Source organism: Callorhinus ursinus, unplaced genomic scaffold (assembly GCF_003265705.2).
Source record: "Callorhinus ursinus isolate GAN/ISIS: 27379988/994484 unplaced genomic scaffold, GSC_fseal_2.0 scaffold70, whole genome shotgun sequence".
Lineage (NCBI taxonomy): Eukaryota > Metazoa > Chordata > Mammalia > Carnivora > Otariidae > Callorhinus > Callorhinus ursinus.
In genome coordinates this window covers 4,980,487-5,000,393 of record NW_027397132.1, presented here as the reverse complement: position 1 = coordinate 5,000,393, position 19,907 = coordinate 4,980,487, and the positions used below count along the sequence as shown (strand labels likewise).

The following is a 19,907-nucleotide window of genomic DNA, read 5'->3' as shown; positions in this document are numbered from 1 at the left end:
CAGAAACCAGGCCCTGTACCTGAAAGGTGTGTCTGTACAAACTTTACGAACACCTTCCGGGGCTGACATCCCCTTATGCGGACTGCAGCACGGCAGACATGACACAGACCCCTGCTCACACCCTGGCCTCACACTAGCCTCTGGCTTCCCCTCAAGTCTACTTACCGCACCTAGTCAGGCAAGGGGCAGCCACTGTCCCTCGGCCGGGGAGCCAGCCCTGAACCCCAGGCCAAAGAGAGAGAGAGAGAGAGAGAGAGAGAGAGAGAGAGAGAGAGAGAGAGCGCGCGCGCGCCTTGTGGAGTCCACGGCTGCTCCCTCTCAAAGTCCATACTGGACCACCTCCACCTGAGCTCCCGGGGACGAAGCCATGTACCGGGCACACCACATGGTCACACGTGTGAACGTGACCCTCACACACACCCATCCTGCACGTGCAGAGGAGATGCACAGACTCGATTAAGGAGGGGGCCGCCAGCGAGAGGGTCCAGGATCCACGGCAGACCCAAGGGCACCGTCAGCTTCTCCTTACTAAAACCACCCTCCTGGGCAGACAGCCTGCAGCCAGCATGCTCCCTCCCCAGCCCCAGGCACTGCCCGAAAACGTGACTGCGACGTTCTCCCTGTGCTCCAGACACAGTGCAGGCTGGGAACGACCTACGGCAGAAGCAAACAAACGGACTTCTGGGAAGGGACCAAGAGATGCCTCTGTCCTGGCCCACAGCCACAGCATGAGGCCAGAGTGGACACCCAGTCACCTCGGAGCGATGCGGCCAGCCCAGAGACGTGGCACACGGTGGGCCTGACTCCGGGGCAGTGCTGGGAGCACTGTGGTCTGCAAGAACTCCCTCCCTTTTATTTATTTTTTATAAATAAATAAATAAAATAAAATATATTTATTAGAGGCAGTTTGGATCTTTATGGGCGAAGTTAACCAAAAGATTATTGACTCTGAACCACTCTCCCTGCATTTGACTGTTTTCCATTTGATGATGGATGATATTTAATACCTTCCAGTCTAAGTGCACTCTGGGTCTGTAAAGACAGATCCCACTTTACTGCTACTTAATATCTATTACAACAGCGAGGGCTGGTCCTCGCCTTCGCCTTCTCGCGGGTCTCCTGGGAAAAGTAGCCAACCACATCCAACAGCCACTTTCCAGACTGAAAACACACATGCTCACTCACACGCGTATATGAGCATCCGTACGTGCACACAGTGTACACGCACGCAGGCTCTCCGTGAACGCTCACATACAAAGTCACAGAGTCACAGACATGGGCACAGTGACACGCTCTTACGCGTCGGCACACACATGTACACGGGCACACGCACTGACGCGAGGAGGCAGCGACAGGGACAGACGGGAAGGAGCTCAGCTCAGAGTCAGACACACCCGAGCTGGACACGCGCAGCGCGGTCTCCTACGTCTCCCCTGGGCGCACTCAGCCTCCCCCAGCCCCAGACTCCTCACCCATAAAATGGGATTCTGCGAATCCCAGCTCACAGCATTTTCAAAACAGCTCCGTTCATATGTTAGTGTGACAGGTGTCAGCAGTCACTACTGTTCGTTCGGGTCCCACACCAGGTGCTTCACGTTCGCTTACTACAACACAAGATACCCGCGCACCCCCGCAAACCTGGAGCACACAGCACGAGGCCCCGCACGGGGGGCACGGACGAGCGGCCCCACCTACCGCACCCCGAAGCAGCAGCCCTGTTCCCACACCGGTGACAAAGTGCCAGTGGCCGGCCTGGGGGACGCCAACGGACGGCGACGTTGCCCCCGACAGAGGAACGCGCACCCCGCCGCCGACCTCGGCTCGGCCCCAGGGCGGGAGCTGTGCGAGCTACTGCACCTGCAGGTACCGCCACGCCACCCTTCCCTGGATTCCCTTGTCTCTCACGTGTCACCTAGCACGCTCTCGCGTGATTCTCTGCGGCAGGGCGATTTTGAGGAACACACGTGTCATGGCAGAGCAGAACTGACGATGAGCATACGGGAGTACCCGCTCAGGATCACAAATCCTTCCCAAGAACACGGATGGGTCCTGCCAGGCGCTGGGGCAGGGCACATGCACGTCCCGCCCAGGAGAGGGGGTGAGGGCTCAGAGGCCGGGTGTCCTGAGGCAGAGGCCCCAGGCACAAAGCGAAAGAGTTCAGTTCCAGCTGGGGTTCTCCAAGTCTCAGTCCCAGGCTCTTCCCCCAGAATGGAGACATCGGGAGCCGAGCTGCCGGCCCCCAGCCCAGGTGCTGACTCCCTCCCTGACACAGCCAGGGCTGTGACCTTTGGGCACCCACCCACCCGGGGTGGCCAGGGGCCAGAGTCGCGCACAGACCCAGAGGGCCTCCAGCTGCTGGAGAGAGGAGGAGGAGAAAGGAGCAGCCCAGCCGGCCAGGAAGGAGTCCCAGTGCAGCGTCCGGGACCCGGGCGCCACAGGCTCTCCTTCAGGACAAGTCACTGCCGCAAGTCGCGCCTGCCTCACTGAACACCCCAAATGCTGCTGCAGTCTTTGACTTTGCTACAGCCTGTGGTAAGCTCAGTAAGCCGGGAACTACCTGTGCTGGGAGACAGTCTCCAGGAATGCTGAGTGCCTGGCCTCCCTGGGGCCCCTGGGGCCCCTGGAGGCCGCCTGCACTGGGAAAGGGAAGAGCGGAGCTGAGGGTGGGATAGGCCCCGCCCCCGCGGAAGGCACGGGCCCCCTCCCCCACACCGAGGGCAGAGGCACCTTCCAAGACGCCCTCTCTGGGCAGGGACATGGAGGACAAGTCGGGGCAAAGGCCAGCAACAGGAAGCTGCCTGGGAGCACCCAGAACGCAGACACGGCCTCAGCAGGCCTACTGCCAAGCAGCCCCCAGCCAAGGGCAGCCAGCGGAGGTCAAGGGCATCCAGGCGCCCCGGAACCCCTCAGCAGGAGCGGCCTGGAGACACGCAGCCACTGTAGCAGCAGCAGCCGCGAGGTGCCTGGCGGGGAACCATGGCTCTGAGCCACGGCCATCGTCACCCGCAGCTCTGTCTCCACTCAGGGTCAGGTTACGCAAAGACTGGGGTCTCTCCAAAACTGACTTAAAAGGACAGCGGGCCTTCACAGGATGGGAGGGGATTGTAACGTGTGAAAGAAGACGCGGGAGTCCTCCCGGCCCCTCTGGCCACCACGGCTAGGTGGGCAGGCCTGCCCCCTTCCAGGTCTGCCCCGGGGGACTGCAGCCTGTTTCCCAGTGAGGACAATCGGGTTTCTCCGCCAGAAGCCCCGCTGGGCTGCAAGTGCCTGGGGTCCTGGCAGCCTGGATGCTGGTGAGGGGAGAGAGGCACTCACCCCAGGACCCCAGGAAGCAAGACAGAGAACACGTTAATCCTGCAGTTTGGAAATTCAATATTCAAGCAAAAATGCCCCACAAACAAAATATTAAATGTGCCAATGAAGACAGCACTGGTCCCTAGTCCCCATGCTGTGGGACTGCTCAGAGCCTGAGCAAGCAGGTGGGCATGATGACGCGGCCAGGAGAGCATGCAGGGCTCACAAGGAAGCGTGACCGGAGAAACCCTCCATCAGGACGGCGTCGAAGGACCCGGGGGGCTGAGGTTTCACCTGCGGGCACAGAGGCATCTAAGAAATCAAGCCAAGGGTGGTGAACACACCATCTCTGCCCCGCCAGCCCTGAGCGCTGTCCGTGCCGGCACGTGCCCGAGCAGGTGGCCAGCAGGCTGTGACCCCGAATGGGCCAACCTCAGAGGAGGAAGGGTCACAGTGAGGATATGCGGAGACGGACAGCATGCAGGGGACATTGGAGGGGACGCTGTCTGCTTCCCTTTGGAGAACAACATAAGTGATGGTAGTAGCTAGGCGGCCGCCGGGCCTGAGGGCCGAGGCCCATCTCCTCCGCCACAGTCAGGGACCCCTCAGGTGGGGCCCCATGGTCACCTCTGTGCAGGGAGCCCGTGACCCAGGGTGTGCACAGGACAATCCAGGGGTGTGGGGAAAATGGGAGATCCTACTCACACTAAGTTTTATAAATAATTTTTTTAAAGCTTCCCAAGTAAATGTACTCAGATTCAATTACTTAGTACTTCAACACCGACCCTGGGTCACATGCACGCTTTTCAAGTGAACATGCACGTGCTGGCAAAGCTTTTTCAAAGGGCACACAGTCCGAAAGTCCAGAAAACAGGGAAGAGTCCCAGGTGGCCTGGGGGCCTCAGGCTCGTGCTGGTGGGGGAGACGGGGGGACAGCGCCTGGCCTGCCGGTGTGCTCCGGAGGACGGGGTGGGCCAGCGAGGACCAGGCTAAAACCAAGGCGCCCCACGTGGGCCAGCCCCAGGGCCTGGAGGGAGAGGGTGCGTGTCCAAGCCCCACCCTCCTGGGGCACAGCCCCCACCCCCACCCCGGGAATCGGCTCCCGTTACTGCTCATCTTCTTGTCCCCTGCCGCTGGCAGCTGCCGTTCTTTTAACTTTCACCGTTAGCGGGAAAGACACCATTTTCCAAGTTGCTAAGTTTAAGTCCTAACGCTCAAGACAGACACGTCTGTATCCACGATCTCGCTGCAAGTGCTTCTGACGGCCCCGAACACCCAGCCGGTGGCGGGCAGACGGGGTGGCACAGGGGCTGCCTGTCTCGGGAGCCCTCTGGCCGAGGCAGCAAGCCCTGGCTCACACAGGGCACAGCACCAGCGCCCGAGGGAAGGTGGGAGGAGGCCGCGCATGGGAAAGGCAGCGAGCGGGGACAGGAGATGGGGACAGAGGCGGCACGCTGCCCCTTACCTACCACGGGCTCCTGACAGCAAACTGCTGGCGAACAAGACAGAAAAGGCCCTTCCCTCTCGGGAGGGACAAAGAAGACAAGCGAGCCCAGCAGCTGGGGAGGTGGAGAGCCAGAGAACCAGGGCAGAAGCACCGGCACAGACCCCGAGGCCGGCGGATGGATGGAGGGCGGCCCAGGGTGCCACCCCTCCACACCCTCCCAAACCCTATCTTAATAAACATCTTCAAACTGGGGACGGACAAAAGGCATTGTTTTCATTTCATTACATTTCCTAACATTGCTTTTCCCTCTAGGGCTGTTTCTGCCGCCTCGACCCAGTTCCTGCCCCCCCCCCACCCCCGGTGGGGACCGCAGGGACGCTGGAACAACACCGGCTCGCGGATATCTCGGCAAATGGCGTGCTCCCGTAGCTGAACAGGTGCACTTCGTTACCTCAATGGATCTAAGGGAGATGTCAGCCTAGAAAGGAAACCTGAAAAGACAATATATTAACACCTGAAAATTAAATTTTAAAGCCGAGAGGATCCTGCCTATCTTTGGAAGGAGGAGGGCCGCCTGGCTAGGCAGGACAAACGTTCAGTTAGAAACCACGGGCTGGGTGATGTACGCTAGCCTCCCCCAGGCTCTTCTCGGGGATCAGGCAAAAGTGAAGGGAGGCGTACGAAGTAAGGAAGAAGCAAGGTCTGAATCTGAGCCTGAATTTAAAGGGTGTGAATCAGTGCCCAGGCCCTCCCCATGGTGCTGCAGGGGCTCTGAGACCCCAACTCACAGAAGAGCCACCAACTCCACTCTGCAGACTGCTGCCGAGTTCTGAGCCCGGCTCCCCAGGAGCTGGGCATGAGGCCTGGGGATGAAGGCGGGAGGAGGGAGAAGGGCAGTGCAGACCCCGCCCGTCAGGAGCCACCGGCCTTGGCAGGCCAGCAGGTGCAGGCAGGGGGCGGTAAGACAGGCACCCGGAGGGCAAGTGAATACAGCAGGCAGGGTGCTCCTCTGGGAGGTGAGGGGTTGCAGAGAGGACAGGACCATGGTCACCGGAGGAGAGCAGGGTGCGACAAGGACCAGGCCTGGGAGTGGACAGCAGGGGGCCTGCAGACATCTGCAGAGACCTCTTCAGCAACACCAAGGGCCAGCCAGCGGCACTGGGTACCATGCCAATAGAAACACGTGTCACCATGGTGTACGCTGTCTCCGCTGTGGCACGCCCCTAGGCCTGGTCTATCACACGTCCCCTTACACTCGCTCTGAAATGGACTGGAACCTGCTATTGAACACCGTTCGCTGACCCGCAACCCAGGTACCGCCTGGGAGCCAGGCAGACTGGCAGGATCTCGGGCCCTGCCCAGGGCCACTTACTCAAATGCTGCATTTCCACAAGATCCTACCTGATCTGTAGGCACAGGGAGGAGCTACGCCCTAAAGGACCTACTCGTGCCCTCCAGAGGGGCAGTGCAGAGTCACCGCAATTTCTCAACTTCTCTGGTCTGCAGCGCTCTCGTCTCTAACGTGGAGGAGGTGGGTATGATGAGGGGCACACCCAGCCCTCTGCCTGGCCACATGGGGTGTCTGTAACGTCAGCCCCAGGGTCATCAGCACCTCTCTCTGCCTATGGAGAAACCACCCACGGCCCTGCAAAATCCATCTACACCAAAGGCCCAAAGCTCCAGCGGACCCAGTGGGAGCTACTGAAGTGTTCCATGGAGAGAACGGGCTGGGCATCGGGACAGAGAAGGAGGAAGACAGAGAAGACCAGGGTGCCCCAGGAAGGGTGGGCAGAACAGCCCCCAGCCTGGTCACGGTCAAGCTCCTCAGCCTCCTCATCTCAAGTCACAGGGACAGAGGGCTCTGATCCAATTCGGCCTGGCATACCCTGGCAAGGCCCCCCCCCCCAACCACATGCCAGGTCCATGGGCCCCAGGACATCACTAAGGGCTTATGTGTAGACAGGAAGCCCTGACAACGCAGGTCCCAGAGTAGGACAGTGCGGACATGCTGTGGCTTAGTGACCCTTACTACTGAGAAACGGCCGCGACTCCCACAGCAGCTTCAGTCCAACAAGGTCAGCTGGAAGCCCCCAGACAGAAGACTGAAAACAGACCGCACCTAAAGGCACTACCCACCTGCTCACACCAGGTGTGTCCCTGCCCATGTCCACGGCCTCCACAAGACAGCTGCAGACTTTTAAACACACGGCCAAGAGAAACCACGCTCACCATCTCCGCATGGAGCACAGATCACCGTGCAGAGTGAAGCCTGTGTGGGAGCGGGCTTTGGGGGGGGGGGGGCGGTGCGCAGAGGGAGCGCACCTGAGAGAGCATCCGGAGACAGACGCAAGCCAGGCGCTTTCGACGGCCGGCTGCTTCTCAGAAGACTGAGCAGGTGCGGGGCACTTTCAGCCCTGCTTTCTATGCTACCTAAGCCCAGGAATTTTCAGCATTAAAAAGGAAGGCATACAAGAAAAATCCTTTTAATACGATTAGGAAACTCGTGGACTCTCAAGAAGGACACAGGAAGAAGATGAAGACGCGGATCAAAAGCAGCTGCTGCTTACAATCTTTTGGGAGACAAACGGACATAATCTGCTTTCTTGCGGAGGTGAGAGGGCAGGGTGTTGAGCTGTCAGCAACCCGCCCGAGCTCAGGCGCCAGGACCGAGGAGCCTGTGACCAGGGACAGGGCGGCTGGAGTGACACCCGAGGAGCACAGTCAGAATCTGCTCCCCACCCAGGGCTCCTCCCCTCGTGACCCTAGTCCCCACAGGTGCCACCTCGTTTAACCCTCATAGTCACCTGGGAAAAGCAGACAAGTGCCCTGAAGGCTTATACGCACCCAGTTACACGCTCATTCAGAGGGGAAATGACTGGAGAGACCTGTCCTAGGGCAGAGGTCACCAGCAGGAGGCTGGCGGCAGGGTGCCAGACCCTGCCCACACGGCGCCAGCCTCAAGGTCACTGCTCCCTGTGCTGCACGTCCTATGTGCCCATCAGGAACACAGCAGCACCCCACCCCACAGAGCTCCTACAAACAGGGAAGAAAACACTGTGTGAAAAGGTTCAGGAGGAGAAGGCCCAGCTTCCTCGAGGAAGCGCGGGCGTTAAAAGCATTCAAAGCAAAACATACTCTTACTGTGCAATGCAGACATTTAAGCTGAAATTGTGCATCCACACAAAAACCTGCACACAAGTGTGTACGGCAGCTTCCTTCAAAACTGCCCAGACCTGGAAGCACCAAGAGGCCCCTCGCTAAGTGAGCGCGCAGGTCAACGGTTATGTCCAGTGCTAAAGTGAAGCGTGCCATCAAGCCATGAGAAGACACGGCAGAACCACAGCAGCCCGTCTGGAAAGGCCACAAACTGCAGGACTCCAACCCCATGACGTTCTGTACAGGGCACAACTACGGGGACAGGGAAACACCAGTGTCTGCCGGGCTTAGGGGGAGGGAGGAAGGGGAGCATGTGGGGCACAGGGACCTGAGGGCAGGGACTGCATTCTGGGAGTGACACTGCAGGGCTGCACACGTGACATCAGGCATTTGTTAAACCACACAATGCACAACACGGAGAGCCAGCCCCAAGGTGAGGATGGACTCTAGGTAACAGCCGTGGAGCCATAACCGGTCCACGGATTGTACCAGACGTGCCCAACTCAGGAGGGTGTTCGTAGAACTATTACTGAGGCAGGGAAAGAGGCACACGAGCAGTCTGTACCTGCCCCTAATTTTTCTATAAACATAAAACAGCTCTAAAATACAGTGTATTAAATTAAAAACATAAAAATTTTAATATGTCACATATTGTATCATTCCCCATTTATATAATATGGTTGACATGCCAAAATGAGCAGAGATGGAAAACAGAGCAGGGGACAATGGGGTGGCCGTGCCTTTGGGGCAGCACGTGGGAAGGTCTGTGCGGCGGTGCTTCCGTGAATCTACACACGTGCTAGCGCGACACCCCCCACCCCCACCCCCACCCGAGCGCACACATGCACAGCTAACGCCAAATGCCTGGTTTGGATACTGCACTACAATCGTGGGAGAGGTCTCCAGGGCAGAAGCCGGGGGAAAGCTATGTGGGACCTGTCCCACTATCTCCACAACTTCCGACGGATCTATACTCAACACGCACACACAGACCCAAACCCAGCAACCAGGCTGCAGCAGCGGAGGTTCCCCGGGGCTCCTCCCCCAGAGGACTCCAGGTCTAGCAAAGTCAGCACAGCAGCGGTCCCAGCTCCCACTAGTCCACTCTGTCCCCCAGAGGGAGGCGCCCTTGAGTTTGGAGCTCAGGCCTGCGCAGTGGCCCTGCCCAGAAGTGCCCGGCGCAGAGCCCGGCCTGCAGGCCTCGCTCCAGCAGGACCAGTGAGACGAGACAGCAAAGGAGCGGGAGAGTGAGTATGGGGTCTTTCTACCCCTTCCCAGCATCCCATCTGCCTGCCCTGTGGCTGAGCATGGGGCACCTTGCTTGAAGGCCAGCTCTTACAAATCCAGACAGAATATGAGAGAATACTCGGAACAGAACAATAATAAAAATAACCCCCATGGTACGCATTTTAGAAAACGACACATAGGGGCGCCCAGCTGGCTCAGTCGGTGGAGCGTGCAGCCCTTGATCTTAGGGTTGTGAGTTCAAGCCCCACGTTGAGTATAGGGATTACTTAAAAATCTTAAAAAAAAAAAAAAAAAAACCCAAAAAACAAACAGGAGATTCCATTAATCCAATAAACGGTATCTACAAGAAACAAACAGCACACGTCACCCTCGGCGGTGCGGTACTGAAGCTTCCCCATCCGCGGGAGGCAAGGACACGGCCTGCGTCACTTCGCCTGACAGTCGACTGGCGGTCCCGGCAAGAAGAGGGGAAAGGAAAGGCGTGAGGGCCGGAGGGGGAGAGGCCAGGCGCGGCTCTGCCGGAGCTGCTTTCCGAGCAGCGAGTTCTGCAAGGCTCCTGTGCACGGGGGCAGGGGCCAAAACCCGACGATCTTTTGGGAGACAAACGGACATATTTCCGTTTGTCCATTTCCACACAGCAGTCACACACATACACACACGAGGTGAGAGTCCTCACGGAGGCCGTTAACACCACACTGGAAACAGAAAATACTTGGGAAAGTGTCTAATAAAATGCATCTAACTAACAGGTGATGTTCTCGTTCAGAAGACAATGGGCAAATGTCACGTCTTCCCAAACTGATTTACAAAGTCACTGTAATCCTTACCATATTCCAGCAGAGTTTTTCGTGTAAATGGACAAATGGATTCTGAAACGTATGAGGATATGCAAAGAACCACAATGAGCCAAAGAATCTTAACGAAGAACCAACGTGAAGGCTGGCTACGAGTGGACGCGTCATAAGGCTGTAACACTGAAGACAAGGTGGCAGGGTAAAAAGACAGACAACAGGAGGCAACGGAACCGAACGGAGAACCCAGGCACTGGACTGCCCGGAACAGCCCGTGGCAGGTGGCAAGGGCCCTGAGACACTCCACGGGAAAGGGCTGATCTCTCAATAGATGGTGCTGGGCCAACTACATGTTCAACAGAAAAAAATAATCTTTCTGAGAATTTCAAGTGAGGTGTAACTGACACGTAGCATTAGTTTGAGGCATACAACGTAACGACTGGGTGTTTGCCCATGTGGCAAGATGACCACCAGTGCAAATCCAGGTGACATCTGGGGGAAACGAACCTGACACCTACCACCTGTCACACCCGAACATCAATCCGTAAAAGGCGAGACAATAAAGCAGTCAGAGGAGAGCCGCTAACTGTCTCCATGACTTTGGTAGCGACAACTGTGCCCACCCGGGTCACGAAGGCTCAGACAGCGCTGACACAATGGTAAGAGCATCTGTAAGCCGCTCTGCACTCACTAGGAGCTGCTGCTCATCAACAGACACGAGATGGAGGAAGCAAACTGCAGACCAGAGCGCACATGTCTCCAGCTAGAGATTCGTGGTCGGAATACGGACAGAGCCCCAGGAGAGAAGGGCAAGCTGCCTGTAAACCCCCGCACGGGGAGGGCCCACCTTGCTGAGCACTAGCAGACCCAAACAGCAGTGTGGCACGCCTGCAGCCCACCGCGGCACAACTGAAGCCAGAGCCACGAGGTTCTGGCACAGATCCAGGGGCACCCACGGGGCGGGTGTCCGCAAAACAGCCTGAAGTCCCACTGATGCTGGGCGGGGTGCACATCCTCTGCCGGCCAGCAACCACACCCTGGCATGCCCGACGCAAAGGAGGCCACCTGCCCGCCCCCCAACTGGGACCCCCCCCCCCCCCCCCCCCCCCCATGAGGACCGCCATCCCACTCAGGGATCTTTCAAGGGAGGGACATCACCACTATCAAACCACGCGCTCCGATCCCCAAGGCGGTCAGTAAGACACCTGTGACCTGCGTCCTCCTCTCAGACACCACTGCATTCTGGAATTTGGGATGGGGAACAGTTAGGATATAGAAAGAAGAGTTAAGGGAAGCTTTTACTTTCATTTGTTTTTTTAATCGCTTGCTAAAAGTTAGCTTTCACTGCTGAGGTTCTATAAATAACAAAATTCTATAACCGTACTGTGGAATATCAGGGGCACACTGGAAATAGCTCATTTCAAATAGGAAAATGGTTTGTGTTCACCCAGTTCTGGAAGCCAATTTTCAATTGCTTAAAATAGTCATGGTATTTTACCAAGGTGATTACACCCTCAGCTATCAGTAACAATTACACCCTTAGACTAGAGCCGCTTAATAAGGTCTCAAAATAAAACTGCACACTCCAAGCACTGAACGTGGAAAGGTCAAGCACACAAACAGGGCCCTCGACGGGACACGGGCGCCCAGAGCCCAGCCAGCAGGCCTGCGGTCGGCCCGGCGCAGAGCCGCGGCGGGGGCGGGGGTGCTGTACACACGGCTCTGCCCCACAGAGGTGGGTCTCTCCTCAGCAAGGAGAGGGGAAGACCAGCGACCAAACTCCCTTGAGCCCCAAGAACAGCCACCTTGGAGGTGCCCTGAGGAGGAAGCACCTGAACAGGAGCAGGCCCGGCTGGTGTCTGACCAACAGGCCTCGGAGCTCGCGGGGTCACCACGAGCGTGGACACACAGTGGGCGTGCACCTGGCACCCCCGCACACACAGACAGGCCTGATGAACAGCTTCATCACCCCACTGGCTGGTGAGCCGGGCCCCTGCAAGCCGGACCCAGGGCAGCGCGGGAGACTGCTATCGACCCAACAGGAATGTGCCTTCGAGCAACAGTCAACGCATCAGTCAGGGCCAGGCAATCAATACCCACTCTCTCCCGAACTCAGCAAGGCCCGTGAGCGCCGCAGGTCAGCGTGGGGACGGAATGAGGCCGGGAAGGGCCATCGGCTTCCAACCTGCTGAGACACGGAGAATGGAAATTTCCTGCCTCGGGACCCAGACAGTCACCTTGTGGGGCAGAAAATGCCCAACAAGGCAGCCAGGCCAAAACCTCACACAGGTGGGGTGCAGTCTGGGCACGGAGGGCCCCGAGGTCCGCAGGTGGGGGGTCACACCCACTAGCTCCCGTCGCGAGGCGCAGGTTCGACAGGGATCTCCCACGGGGATTCTAACCACTAGAACCCAAGTGACCTTGGCCAACAGAGAAGGCTCGCAGCAGCCGGCCCCCCGGTGTGGTGCTCGCTCACACACCCACCGAAATGGAGGCTGCGCTGTGCTGACAGGAAGGTTCTTCTCATACCTGCTGACAGCCAACAGGCAGATCTTCCCAGAGGGACTCACTCAGCGTGAACATAGGACCCACTGGCCCCGTGCGCAGTAGCTGCTTCTCTGCACTCGAATCCCTCCCCTGCCACACGGTGAGCACACCTGCGTGACCCACAGGAGATCTGAGAAGGGGAACACTTCGTGTAAGGGACTCGGAGGGTTCCTGCGGCACACGGCGCTGTCACCGAGTCGCGGCACGGGGTGACCCAGAGCCTCCCAGGAGTGGCGGGCACGCACCACATCTGTGGCTGGTATTTTTCCTTCTATGATGTATCTTAGAAGTGAAGTCTGTCCCTTCTGACCACGTCCACCGATTTTGCCCACCCCAGCCCCTGCCCCAGAACCACCAATCCAGCATCCGTGACTTCAGCGTTTTCAGATTCCACATGGGAAACCATGCAGTATGTGCGCTTCTGACTTCTTGCACTTGGCACAATGCCCTCCAGGTCCCCCCCGGTTGTGACAAATGGCAGGATTTCCTTCTTTTTCATAGCTGAGCGATATCCCACTGTGCGCCTACGCCCCGTCTGCTCTGCCCGCCCCCCTGCCGCCGGGCCCTTGGGCTGCTGTGAACAATGCTGCCTGAACGTGGGACACCTGTTCCACACACGGATTCCGTCTCCTGCGGGTAAATGCCCAAGGTGGGCTTGCCGGATGGTGTGGTGATCCCAGGTTTCAGTTGCTCGGGGACCTCCATCCTGTCTCCTCCTTCCATGGCTTTCACATGCCCCGTGAGCACTGTCCACACGGGAGCCAGTCAGGCTGGCCCATGAGGCTGCTTCAGTGCACGACACCCCCGCTTGTTCTGAAACGGGGACCCAGAGGCACTGAGCGCCTTCCCCAAGGTCACAGAGGAAGGTTCCCCCATTCGTCTCCGCAGGAGAGCCCGAGCTCCCCCCGTCAGGGACTGCAGCCTGGCCTGACCCCCACCTACAGACGTCCCATGCCCCGGCCACACGCAGACCCTCCGTCCAAGCCATGGACGTGCACCCTGGGGCAGGCGTGCCGTCTGCCTCCTATTCCCGCTGCACGCCCCCCCCCCGCCCCCACCTGCAGTCTGGACCCACGCCAGCAGCACTGGCAGCACCTTCGTGCCCACTCCCCCAAATCCTGCACGCGACTTTCACAAACTAAGCCCTCAGGCCCCAGCTCAGCCATGGGGGTGGCGCATGAGGGCATTTCGCATGACTCCCCTGCAGGGACCACCCACAGAGCCAGGAGGCCAGAGGCAACACCAGGGGCCTGTGTGCAGAGGTCGGCCAAGCCTGACGTGGAAGCCCCTGGACCCAGGGCCCTGAGTGATGCCAAGGCTCTTAAGCGACAACATGGCAAGGAATGTGCTGGAGAAGCCATGAAATGACAGGCTTTTCGTAGGTGAAATATAACCTGTCCCCTCAAAGCTTCATAAGCAGGAGGTCCCAGAGGCCAAGAGCATGAGGCACAACTCCTGGCATCCCCCAGACGGACCCTCAGTCCCTGGGATGGGCCCACTCGGCCCACAGTGTCGGGTTCAGGGCAGATGAGAGATGTCTTTGCCCGGCAAGCTAGACACCCCACAACTGCCTGGAGAGCGTTTAGGGACAGAATCAGCCTCTCTTCCTGTCTTCTGAAACTTCAGCACTCAAGGGAATGTTTAAGTAACACGCTCCCACAGAAAACCTTAATTTGTGCTCCAGCGGACTCTGTCGAGCCAGACATCGGAAACTCGTCAGGCACAGGACGATTAGAGAGAGCCTGGCCCCAGCCACGAGGCTGGGAACAAGAACATTCTGCCCAGGGCATCTGTATCCCCGAGACAGTTCTCGTTCCAAACCGCGGGTCGCAGACCCACCACCGTTCACCCTGCGCTCGCAGGTCACTGAAGGAAGGGAAGGCCGCCCCCGCCCATAGCCCAGGGCGGGACAGACCGTGACTGCAAGAGGGAGCTCAGGTCAGCACAGCCCCCAGCCCTGCCCCTTGCCAGGAGCACTGGGTCACTGGACAGCCATCCGGAAGGGCCCACACCTGGGCCCTCTGAGTCCCAAAGGGACCACGGGGGTTGGGGGAAGTCTTTGCTGTGATTCAAGAAGCCCGCGAGCATCCCGGGATAAAAGCGCAGCCTGAGAAAGCTGCCACGGCTCTGCTTTGGATGCAGGGAAGCGGACGCTCTTCCGTGGCGGGGAGGGGGCTGGGGTGGGGACGCCAGGCAACCCCACACAAGCCTGACTGGTCGACCACACAAACCACCGTGGTTACGTGCCCTGCGTTGGGAAGCGATCTTCACGACCACGGGTGCCTGGGAACCAGACACTCCAGCTGGACGGTGGCAGGGGTGGGCTGGCGGCTGCTGGCCGGGCCGGCAGGCCTCCCGAGCAGGGCCAGCCTGGGCGCCCCCGCCACGCCCCGTACCTTCGTCAGCAGCAGGACCCGCTTCTGGAGTCTCCGCGCCAGGGCCTCCTGCGTCTCCCGCTTCTTCCTCTCCTCCAGCAGCTGGCTGCTGGCCTGGCGGACCTCCTCCTGGAGCTGCTGCCGGGCCTTCTCCAGCCCACGGGCGCTGCACAAGAAAGGCGAAAGGGCAGAGCGGTGAGGCCAGGCCCGCAGACGCCACCCCAGCCGTGGCCCCCAGGACTAGGACACGCTCGTCATGCAGGTCCCGAAATAGAGCCGCACGTGCAAGCGGCACGCCGCCATTTCCTCACTGGTGAATAGCTACTTAGAGCTTTTCAGGAGTGTCTGGATTTCAAAGAGACACCCAGGGTGATCCCAGAACACGGCAGGCAGCGGGGAAGGGGGAGCTCAACCCCACACACAATGGGAAAAATTGTCAGCAACACAGCACTTCGGGAGAAAGCACTTCTGAATGGGCTAAATTACCAGCGAGCACTTCCATCCGGATCACACCAGCCAGATGTGCAGTTGGGCTGGGGGAGCCCCCACCGCCCCGAGCTGGAGCCCATGCCCCCCACACGGCCCGGCCGGCCTCCAGCAGGAACTCTGGCACCCCGGTGGGCCGGGGCACCCCTCGGTGGCCGCTCACGACAGGCCACAGCCCCCGCACACCAACCTTCCCTGTGGGTCCTGCTTGGGCCAGCCCCCTCCGGGTCGACCCTTCAGACGGCCGACCCCGTCCTCCTGACCGCTCAGGGACTAACACCCAACTCCCTAGCATGGCCGTGAGCAGCTTCAGAGCCTGGTCTTTGCCTCGCTTTCCCCCCAAATGCCCTTAGTCCCTCAGTCCTGTCTGGGGCCGCCCTCTGCTTCTCACGTGCTCCCGAACAGCCAACGGCAGCCAGTACCCGGCACGAGTGGGAAGAGCCTCTGACTCCCAAGACCACGTGGCCTCACGAGTCTACACCCGGGGTGGCCGTCCCCAGGGCCTGATGGAGGGGACGATGACCGGGGGAGCCCCCCCGGGAAGGGAGTTCTGCCAAAAGGGAGGCATCCTAGGAAAGGACCCTCAGTACGGAACTAACCCCTAAGGGCGGGGAAGGCGCCTCTTTCCAAAGGAAATCCGTACAATCTCAAAAGCCCCGGGAAGCGGAGTATCATTTGGACTGTGCCATCAGGGGACTGTGGAGCGCTCACAGAGGCGGGAGGCGGGACCGCGTCAGGCTCGGACTGAGGGCCGCGGAGGGCGCCCAGGGGCTCAGCCACACCTGGCCTCTGACCGCAGCCTTTCAGTTTCGACCACTCGATCTGGACAAAACCTTCATCTGCAGGGACGGCGGACAATGTTCATTTCTTCTCTCCCACACCTGAGCATGGGGTCTTGTTATTTAATTTACAAGTGAAGGTGAATCACACGCTGAGAGAGCGGATGACAGGCTGGGCCCCTGGCTCTCACTTGCTTTTGGCCGTCCGAGAGTCTCACACCGAGGTGTGACCCAGCTGCACACCTGACCAACCACACCTGCCCCTCCAGGTGCTCCACGACCAGTCATGTAAAAACAGGCACGCATGTTCACTTGAAACAGGCCCATTAAGAGGTTAGTTTGAGTTTTAATTCCATCTAAACTCTTCATTGAGCAACCTGATAATCAAGCACTGTGACAGCGACCCCAGAATCACTGAACTCAGGTGGGCAGCTCACAAGGGCTTAGAACTCGTGCTCCAACACGGGAAGCGAATGCAAATGGCCCCATTCCCTCGTTTGTGCACGCCGTCCAAGCAAGCTGCTCCGAAGCTGCCCTGAGCCCTGGCTTGGTGCGGACAGCCTTGGGGGGGTCTGCCAAGCCCCCCACCCCGCCGTGTGGCAGCATGATGCCCTCACAGCCATGTGGGGGTCAGATGGGAGACCATCCCCCAAGAGCAGGTGGCAGCCGAGGGGCAAGCCGGGACACAGGACGCCTGTATCTTGTCTGCTGGCTGCCAGCTCACCAAACAGGCCCTTAAAGCACCAGCGGGCCTCAGCCCCCTGGTGTCCTACCAGAGCCCACAGCCCAGTCCTGACGTGTCCTAGAAACAAGACTGTCAACTCAGAGGCAGCACCCCCGTGCGTCTGGCGGCCCCCATGGGAAAGTGACTGGACCTTTCATGGCTCTGGAGCTAAGCCCAGGTTAGCAAAGCCCTCGGGCCCAGATAGAAAGAACACCTGCTTCTCCCAGTGGTAAGATGCTTTCCAGGAAACCAGGAAGGGAAGGAGTAACACCAGAGGACAGGTGACCCTACAGGGCCAGCTCGGGGCGGGCAGCCCTGCCCACAGCCGTGAGACGAGCTCCACCCTCAGGGTTGTCAGCCCTGTGCCCCAAGGCCTGCCCTGAGGCCTGACACTTGGTCTGTGCTCAACTGTTCCAAAGAGGAATGAAGGTAAAATCCTCCCGAGGGTACAACAGGGGACACCACCGAACGCTCCTTGGAGGCTTGCCCAGCACCATCAGCGGCCAGAGGCTCCCCCAGCGACAAGCTCTGTGGGCCCAGCACAAACCCAGGGAACGAGAGACACCAGCCAACCTTGTGGAGCTGCACGCCGGCAGGGCAAGAGAAGGTGACACAAAAGGTTGTTGTCACCGCCTGTCAAGCCGTAGCCGAGCCAGAATGACAAAGCCCCGACATCACGGAACAGCCGCCACAGGGGCTGTCCCCCGGGCTGTGGGCGCCGCTGAACCAGCGAGTCAGACCTCCGCAGGGGCCCTGCCGGTGTAGCCTCCCCCCAGCGCCCCCACCGCAAAGCAGAGCGTGGGGAACGGGACTCGGGTCCGCGCACACAACTCAGCCACTGCCATGGGCACAGGACGGCCGGGAAGCAAACACACACAGGCATGACCGGCACGGGAGGGAACGTCCAGGCACAGGCATGCAGGGCAGGGCGCGGGCGCCAAGGGTACGGCTCCGTCACACAGCAAGGGAGCCGGGGGGAGGGACCCCAACGTGGGCAAGGAGGGGGCTCGAGGCAAAGGGTGTCTGAGCAGATGAGCAAATGGGAGACAGGAAGTGCAGACCACCCTCCCCATTTAGCCACCCACCCAGCTGCAAAGGAAAGTAAAGCATGGGCCGGGGAGCAGGCGCCAGGAGGGGCTCACTTCTGGATACAAATTCCACGGGGACAGAGAAACGGCTGGTGGCACACTCAGGGGGCCAGCCCCATGGCGGGGACCCTGGCCTCGCAGCACAGAGGGCGAGGAACGGCGAGGCCCTCAGGCACCAAGAAGGCCCAGCCCCTCACAGGAGCGTGGTTTTCTGACGTTTCCACGAATCCAGACCAAACTGCCCCAAAAGAGTTGTTCAAACCACCAGCCAACAGATGGCCCTGCCCGCTTCCCCACATGCCGAGGGGCAGAAAGGGACCCTATGTGCCTGCCGAGCCCAGGGCCCTGACCCATGACACCAGCGCCTGGACGGCCAACTCTTCCCGCCGGGATGTCTTCTCCGGTGAACCTCAGCCTTTCTGGGGAAGCAAAGAAGAAAAAACTCATAAAACATTAAACTGCTAGTTCCAAGCGTAAGCTGAACTCTGGGGTCACTGGCATTTCCGCAAGCCTTTGGGAGTCCAAAACAAAGTGCTTAGTGCTCGAAGGAGAAGTCGGCATGCCCATCGATCAATGCCTTTTTGAGCTGACGTCTGATGGAGACGCAGTCTGAGCTTCTGAGAACCATCTTGTCCTGCGGCCCCTTAACGTCATCCTCGCAGAAAAGTCCCTGCCTGAGAACATCTAGTTTCAAGGAACAGAGGACACAGCTCACTCTTAAAAGGCAGGAGACATTTTAATGACCGTCTTGGAGACACGGCAGATACAGGCTCTGGCCCCACATGACCTCTGCGCAACCACCCCACCCCGCCCCCGGCTGTCTGTGTTCTCCCAGGGAAGAGCATCGGCCACCCCCCACCCCCCACCCCCCCGTGTGCAGAAGGCCCAAGGACCGGTCACCGCCTCTGGGAAGGACCCGGACAGGGCGGTACTGTGATGAAGGAAGGACAGTCATCCCCCGGAGCTCCACACCTGGTGTGGGACCAGGGCCTGGCGCCACGTCCTGCCTGCCTCGTAAACACGGAGTGCGCAAATGCCGACAGCCATTGCCAGACTCGAGCTCAAAACAACGACCCCGAGCCGGGCAAACCTTTAACCAGTGCACTCGGACAAGGTGCTGGCACGTAACACGGGATTATGCTGACCACTGCCCAAGAACGTTAACTGCACGGCGCAAGCTAAGCCACCGGGATCTCCAACAGGGCAAGGGACAAATAGGGCAACACGTGCACACTGACTTCTAGCAAGTACGCTTTTGTGCAAAACTAAAAAAACATTAACAGAATTTTACTGACACTTTTGCAAAATCCCTCAAACATTTTCCTTAGGACTCTCAAAAACGTAGCTCAAACCGCTAACTTCTCCAATTTAACACACAGGAAAAATCTGGCCCCCAGGGGCTCACTCACTCACAGGACGGCCTGTGCACCCCACAAGGCCCCTGCCCAGGCCAAACCACCCTCAAGCAGGTGACCCCGTTCTCTGTCTAGGGTATTCGGGCTCCCAGGCTGAGTCAGGATGGATGGACACACACAGGTCCAGCCCCAGGCAGCGCAGGCAAGCTCTTGGCTCCATCGAGGCTCAGCAGGGAACGTTGAAAGGCTGAACATTCTAGAAGTCTGTCTGTCCAGCAGAAAGAAGGGGCAAGCCGTAGAATGGACAGGTCAGGGCTGAGGGCCAAGGAGTGGACAGCAGGTCAGAACTAGCTGATCCGACACAGGGAGGTGTAACTCGTGCAGGTCAGGTGCTGCTCCTGGGCACAGGACACCCGCCCTGTGTGACACTAGGCTTGGAGGACACGGCCAGACTCTCAGCTGATATGGGGTCACGAGCAGCTGGATGGCTCGGGGCTGCCAGGATGCAGGGCAGGAGGACACCCAGCCAGAGGGAACCCAAGGAATAGGGAAGGGTGCACAGAGCCCTGGAGGGGCCGAACTCCAGCCAACCCAGAGCACAGCGAGGGGGCAGCGTG

At 59.2% G+C, this 19,907-nt stretch overlaps 1 protein-coding gene across 8 annotated transcripts in view; it reads right to left on the bottom strand.

Annotated features, from left to right (window-relative positions):
• The window catches only part of MAD1L1 (mitotic arrest deficient 1 like 1), a 322,064-nt gene that overhangs the window by 178,808 nt on the left and 123,349 nt on the right, over positions 1–19,907 (bottom strand). For all 8 annotated transcript variants that reach the window (XM_025863714.2, XM_073886395.1, XM_025863712.2 and 5 more), the window contains one exon: positions 14,880–15,024. In XM_025863714.2, the coding sequence (XP_025719499.1) occupies positions 14,880–15,024 (145 nt within the window). The remainder of the gene's footprint in view (positions 1–14,879; positions 15,025–19,907) is intronic.